Genomic DNA, 7,174 nt, shown 5'->3' on the forward strand with positions numbered 1-7,174 from the left:
CGCCAATATCCCCACATAGTCATTGCAGAAAATGTGGTACAAAACGGCACAGATTTCATGTGGGCCTTCTCCTCCTCACATATTTTTAAATGCTAAAAGAGCAGTTCTCATTTTGCTGTTTGCCTCCATGCACCTTGACTTTTATAGATTCATCAAAATGACTCCCAACGGATATTTAATATTTGAAGATGAGAGTTTCCTTGATTCTACTGTGGCCAAGATGAACGCTTTGCGTAAAAGCGGCCAGTTTTGTGATGTCAGACTGTTGGTAAGACCCTCTTTGTTTCAGGAAAAATAAACATGCCTTGTGATAAGGTACACATGTATACAGATATACTGTACACTACCATTCAAAAGTTTGGGATCAGTAAGACTTTGTTTTTAAATGAACTTCAAAAGGCTGCATTTATTTGATCAAAACTACAGTAAAAACAGTTATATTGTAAAATATTATTACAAGTTTAATATATTTTAAGATGTAATTTATTATTGTGATGGCAAAACTGAATTTTCAGCATCATTATTTCAGTCTTGAGTGTCACATGATCCTTCAGAAATCATTCTTATGTTGATTTGCTGCTCAAGAAACATTTCTCAATGTTTAAAAGTTGTGCAACATAATATTTTTGTGGAAACTGTTATAATAAATTGTCAGGATTCTTTGATGAATATAAAGTTCAAAAGAACAGTATGTATTTGACCTATTTAGCTTTTGTAACATTTTGAATGTCTTTTGTTTTCACTTTTGATCAATTTAATGTAGAATTGCATGATTCTGGAGAACTTTATTTATTTTTGCTTTAAAGGGAGATCTAAATAGATAACAACATTTTGATGAATTAAAGTTTGAATGAATGATTCAATGACTCACTTACTTCACTTGTTTCAATTGAATGAATCAGCATTTTTGAACAAATCTCTTGAATGAACAATTCAATGACAAATTTAAGTCACATGTCGCCACCTACTGGTGTAACGATCTTTATTTTTACCGCTACTGTAGACCAGTGTTTATATCCAAACTATACACTTTCATCCCAGTACTTCTGTGATAAATTGAACCATTGTAACAGAGAAATAATGATACTGTGTGTGGTTGAAAAGGCTGTTTGTGAAACTGTTTCATACCACGACAAAGACTCTCTCCGTCTCAGCGGCAGTGTCATTGCAGATTTGTATGTTTGTTAAAGGTTTAATAGACCTAGTTTTAATCAAGATCACAACAATTAATTAAGCAGCTCTAATTTAATGCATCCTCGTTGAATAAATATTAATTTCTTTCAAAAAGTATCTTACTGACCCCAAACTGTTGTATAAGGCTCTCTGTACCCACTCATAACATTCTTTTATAATGGTGGTGGTTCTGCAGGTCTGTGGACATGAGCTTATGGCCCATAAGGCTGTGCTGGCCTGCTGCAGTCCTTGCCTCTTTGAAATCTTCAATGCTGACTCTGAGCCACAGGGTGGGATTTCACTGGTTAAATTTGATGACCTCAACCCTGATGCTGTGGAGATCTTGCTGAACTATGCCTACACAGCGCAGTACATATATTCACTTGGCATTTAAACTTTTTATTACACATTTATAATGTCAAGGACATACAGGTATCATATATCCATGTATTCCCCTGTTGACAGACTGAAGGCAGATACAGATCTGGTCAGAGACGTGTATTCTGCAGCAAAGAAGCTCAAATTGGAGAGGGTCAGACAGGTATGTACAGGCATTTACATGGTCAGAATTCTCTAATGTATTAAATGGTAAATGGACTGCATTTATATAGTGCTTTCACAGACCTATGGCCTGCATTACTGTTCCCTGATATCCTGAATCCTATTTTGCAGATCTGTGGAGACTACCTGCTATCAAAAATGGACTCCCAAAGTGCCATTTCATACCGCAATTTTGCTAGTTGCATGGCTGATGGGCGGCTTCTGGGCAAGATTGATGGTTATATCCAGGACCATCTTCAGGAGATCTCAGAACAGGATGATTTCCTTAAACTTCCTAGGCTAAAAGTATGTCTGTCTATCTATATCTATTTAAAATCGGTTACTACTAAATGTTTTTTTGTATAATTCCATTCATAACTGTGTCTATATAGCTGGAAGTGATGCTAGAGGAGAACCTAAACTTGCCGGGTAATGGCAAACTGTACTCAAAGGTGATAAGCTGGGTGCAGCGCAGCCTGTGGAAGAACGGATATCCCCTGGAGAAACTAATGGAAGAGGTCAGTATTATGGCTTTATACATACCCTTTCCTTTCACTTTGCTCATGTCTCCTGAATTTCTGTTCAAAGGTTGACTCGGGTTCCCCCCTTCCCCTGTCCCCAAAGTTTTGCCCTTAACCTTGTAAATTTTGCAGTACGTGCTCCTCAAAATACTGAAAAACTGAACGGTTTTCCAGGTGAGCCGAACTAACTATGTTCAGTCTGATCTTCCCCCTTCGCTTTCGTTCCCTTGACTGTATTGACTTTGTGATTTAACATTTTCTCCCCAACAGGGCTTTTTGAACTATTATTAATTTGATTCTAATTGCTGGTCCTCCCCATTGATCTCCCCATATCTCCTGTAGGTTTAGTATACACACCAACAACAGATTTGTCCAGCCCTGAAGAAGAATGCAAGATTCCAACCATCAGTGGTACTAAGTCAACCTACCAAAAGCCATGTGCTCCCATCTGTGCAGTGTTCCTGAGAGCCTTGCAGATTTTTTTCCAATCCCACTGTGCAGCGATCATTTGTTTAGATAGCTCTTTGACCCAAAGTGAAGTAACTTATTGTAGGAACGATCTCTCCTTCCAGCAATTTCCACAATCACAGTGACCGCAGACATGCGAAAGGTCATTGCTCCCTTAAGGCCCAGGCAGCACACAGTTATCAAGGGCCTCCCTCATAGCAGCTGACTCTACTGCTTCAAGGAACAAGGCAGAACATTGCTTTGTTCTTGTTATGGAAACACCCACATGGGTCTTGTTGGTGTTTTGTTGTTGCAGGTGCAAACGCTGTACTACTCAGCAGATCACAAATTACATGATGGGAGCCTGCTTGAGGGGCATGCAGAGGTCTGCAGCTCTGAGGATGACCACATCCAGTTTGTGCAGGTACATGACTGGTTTTCAGTCCTCCCCTTCCAGTGCGCTGCCTTCTCTGCTGTAAAATAGCATGGCTGCCATTTGATCATGTTTCCGGTGGTTTGCACTAAAAGGCAGACCAGTAAACCACCATCTGTCTTACCCCTTAAATGGTGGTATTGGCACTGGATGGAATGGGTTTAAGCTTTGGCCCCAAGTCTGTATGCATGCAGTAGAGGTAGGGGGTGAAGTTTGGGCAGGTTTAGAGCTGCCTGGTTTGGTTTTGCAGAAGAAGCCTCCTCGAGAGAGAGACGAGATGAGCTCAGGCGCCTCTGGCAGCCTCTCTCCCTCCTTCAGCCAGTTCAACAAGCACGAATGGAAGTACATTGCATCAGAGAAGACCACCAGTAAGTCGATAGTGCTTCACCTATCCCTTTTCTTAAACTTTCATGCTAGAAAATGCTATTTATGCAGGGTCCCTATGGCTATGTTTCCTAGATCAGGAAATTAAGTTAAGCATGATTTTCATGCTTAAAGTGATACATTTTTATTTTTACTCAGCTCTAAAATTTCCAGTTTGTGAGAATTTTTTTTTATCCGTATCTACTAGAAAAATCCTAGATTTTAGTGAGAACCCAGTTTTTAGTGTTTAAATTAACTAGATGTCTTTTGCAGACAATGCATACCTATGTCTGGCTGTTCTGAGAGGCATACTGTGTGTGATCTCCCTGCATGGCCGCACTAGTCCTCATACTTCCCCATCTGCTACACCATGTGTGCTGAAGAGCCCAAGCTTCGAGACTCAACCAGAAGATCTACAGGAGAAGCTTTTAAAGCCCATGCATTACGCTCGTTCAGGACTGGGAACCGCTGAACTGGACCGCAAGCTCATTGCTGCAGGTACGCATGCCCAAAGAATGAAGTAATCCTTAGTCACCCTGTAGACAATAATTGTATCCCCAAAACTCATTGTTTGATCACCAAAATTATATATTTAAAAGGTTTTTTTAAAGGAAACAATACAACTTATTGCATTTTTAGACTTTTAACTCAATTAAGTTACATTTAGCTTCCAGTAAAAGTATTATTTCTCAGCTCCCTTCAACATGCTTTTAAGCATTTATAATTTTACATATTTAAATCTATTTTTTCTTCAGTTTTCGCCTTTATTATCAGAGCAGAACATGCACTGATGTCATGTGGGCTATATAATGTCATTCATGCAAATTTTGTAAAACAAACATTCAGAGTGTCGATAGTGGTGGAGCTGGAGGAGAGCAAATCCCAAAACAAAGGAACCACATATGATAGCAGCATGTCACAACAAATTGTCATAGATGGAAACAGGAGCAGGTCACAGGTTTGTGAAGATGTGATGTACATATTATCTGTCCAGGTGGCTACAACAGAGAAGAGTGCTTGAGGACAGTGGAGTGTTATGACCCAAAGAAGGACTGCTGGACTTTCATTGCTCCCATGCGCACTCCACGGGCTCGCTTCCAGATGGCTGTGCTAATGGTAAAGACAGTGCATGGTTTCCAATCCTAAAGTAGCATTGCTGGAGCTGTCATTAGAGCTAAATGAATGGTTATTCTCTCAGGGTGAGCTGTATGTGATGGGCGGCTCCAACGGTCACTCAGATGAGCTGAGCTGTGGAGAGATGTACAACCCCAAGGCTGACGAGTGGACTCAAGTTCCTGAGCTCCGCACCAACCGTTGCAATGCAGGTATGCATCACTTTCTGCCGGACAATACAGTGAATATTTGTAATGGATTTGAATGAGCTTTTTGTTCGTTCTAAAGACCAAGTCATTGTACTACTTTGTCTGATTGAAACTTCTGTGTTAAATTATGTAAGAGTTGGAAAATTTGATTTCATTTCTGAGTTACACTACAGTTCAAAAGTCTTAAATGTTTTTGAAAGAAGTTTGTTATGCTCACAAATGTTAAAAAATACAGTAAAAAAATATTACTCATTAATCATTCTAACATGCAGATCTGATGCACAAGAAACTTTTCTTATTATCAGTGACAGTGTTGAAATCAGTTTAATATTTTTGTTGAAACTGATATACACTTTTTTTTCAGGATTCTTCGATGTTCACACGAACGGCATTTATTTGAAACAGAAATCTTTTGTAACATTATAATGCTTTAGTGTCGCTTTAGATCAATTTAATGGAAATTTTTTTTACTACTGACCCAGCGTTTTTGAATGATAATGTACCAAGTTTTATTAATTTCTTTGACCAAGTTCAAAATGTCAGTTTCAGTCAATCATCAAAACAAAAAATTAGTTTGCTTTATTATTTTGTCTCCACATAAATATTACTGTACTTTATTATGTTACAGTATGTTATATTATTGTAATATAGTAATAAATAACATATAATATTATGCGCTGTTCATTAGTAAAAACAGGGGAAACGTAATTTAAATAGATTGTATATTATCTTAAGACTGAAAAAAAAAAACCCTACAATATCATCAGTACTAGTAGGGACATATCAAACAGGGGGTGTTCTGATTAAGGGGTAAATAATAATCGCTTTTCTTGTTTCTTCTCAGGTGTGTGTTCCTTGCAAAACAAGCTTTTTGTGGTGGGTGGATCTGATCCCTGTGGCCGAAAGGGTTTGAAGAATTGTGACTCCTTTGACCCAGTGACAAAAATGTGGACCAGCTGTGCACCCCTCAACATAAGTATGTCAATTCACTTTTATGTTCTGAAGTGACTTTGATTTGTTTTGTACAAATCTGAACGTGTGGTTCACTGTGCATTCATTGTCTATCTTCTGTGTTTAGGGAGGCACCAGGCGGCAGTGTGCGAGCTAAATGGATTTGTATACGTGATTGGTGGTGCTGAGTCCTGGAACTGCTTAAACTCAGTAGAGCGCTACAACCCAGACAACAACACGTGGACCCTGGTGGCCCCCATGAACGTGGCCCGTCGTGGGGCTGGTGTGGCTGTGTATGAAGGTAATTGGAGACAAAAAATAGGTGGTGTATAGATTTCCATCTAGTCCAACATGGTTATATAAGTCTCATTGGTAGGAAAATTACTTAAGCTTGTTAAATTCAGGACTTTTCTTCATTTCTTCATCAAGTTATTTCCAACTGCTTTCAGGGAAGCTCTTTGTGGTTGGAGGATTTGACGGCTCTCACGCTCTGCGCTGTGTGGAGGTCTATGACCCAGCCAATAATGAGTGGAGAATGTTAGGCAGCATGACGTCAGCACGAAGCAACGCAGGGCTGGCTGTAGTGAACGGTGTGCTCTGTGCTGTCGGGGGCTTTGATGGCAATGAGTTTCTCAACACCATGGAGGTGTATGACCCAGAGAAGAATGAGTGGAGCCCGTTTATAGAGGCATTAGCTAAGAACTGAAGGGTGTCAGGATCCCGTCCTCAGTCTGACACATTATGTGATGTGATTGAATTTGACTGATGTTCATCTGTTTGTTTAGGTGCTGAGGAGAGAGAACTCTGATAGATGCTCATATAGGGTTGCCCAAAGCAACATAAAACCTTTGCATATTGCATAATTACTATGTAAATAAATTTCTTTCTCTTTCTTTTTATTTTATTTTTTATTTGTTGTTTCACTATCAAAGCCAGTACCTGTAAAATGTAAGGGTAAAATGGAGACGGTAAGGTTAATGTAGCGAGAACAGGTTTATTAGATTGTTATAATATGAACTGTGGCAAAGGTTCATGACTTGCTGCAGTCAGACGCAGTGCTTATGAGTGATTTGATGATGATTTTTGATGATTATGATTATTGATGGCCTTGCTTATTGAAGATACAATCTATATATGTATAGTTGGAAAGTCTTAGACTACAGAATACTCATCTTAAATGGAACCACAATGCTTCAGTGGAATTGTATCTTGCCTTTTTATAGCATTTTTATACAACTTATCTAAGTGTCTAATATATGATACTGACAAGCATACATTCAGTTATGAATGAATCTGTGCCACAGGCTTGTTTTTAACTAGATGCTTATCTATGTCTGCTTTATGCTAAAGAAGCCAATGATGATAATGCCACTTAACACCAATAAATGTCTCATCTCGTTCATTTGAAATGTTGTAAATGATTT

At 38.9% G+C, this 7,174-nt stretch overlaps 1 protein-coding gene across 2 annotated transcripts in view; it reads left to right on the forward strand.

Moving 5' to 3' along the window:
* Positions 1 to 6,716, forward strand: part of ivns1abpb (influenza virus NS1A binding protein b) — a 9,147-nt gene extending 2,431 nt beyond the window's left edge. The window contains exons 3-15 of one of the 2 annotated variants that reach the window (XM_079876663.1): positions 148 to 268; positions 1,370 to 1,542; positions 1,639 to 1,714; positions 1,846 to 2,019; positions 2,106 to 2,231; positions 2,998 to 3,105; positions 3,365 to 3,482; positions 3,751 to 3,975; positions 4,472 to 4,593; positions 4,676 to 4,802; positions 5,644 to 5,775; positions 5,878 to 6,051; positions 6,200 to 6,716. In XM_079876663.1, the coding sequence (XP_079732789.1) occupies positions 158 to 268; positions 1,370 to 1,542; positions 1,639 to 1,714; positions 1,846 to 2,019; positions 2,106 to 2,231; positions 2,998 to 3,105; positions 3,365 to 3,482; positions 3,751 to 3,975; positions 4,472 to 4,593; positions 4,676 to 4,802; positions 5,644 to 5,775; positions 5,878 to 6,051; positions 6,200 to 6,456 (1,923 nt within the window). In that variant the 5' untranslated portion in view covers positions 148 to 157 and the 3' untranslated portion in view covers positions 6,457 to 6,716. The remainder of the gene's footprint in view (positions 1 to 147; positions 269 to 1,369; positions 1,543 to 1,638; positions 1,715 to 1,845; positions 2,020 to 2,105; positions 2,232 to 2,997; positions 3,106 to 3,364; positions 3,483 to 3,750; positions 3,976 to 4,471; positions 4,594 to 4,675; positions 4,803 to 5,643; positions 5,776 to 5,877; positions 6,052 to 6,199) is intronic. The other variant, XM_079876664.1, reaches the window with a different exon arrangement.
* Positions 6,717 to 7,174: the final 458 nt, after the last annotated feature.

This window comes from Squalius cephalus, assembly GCF_949319135.1.
Source record: "Squalius cephalus genome assembly, chromosome: 7".
Classification (NCBI taxonomy): Eukaryota; Metazoa; Chordata; class Actinopteri; order Cypriniformes; family Leuciscidae; genus Squalius; species Squalius cephalus.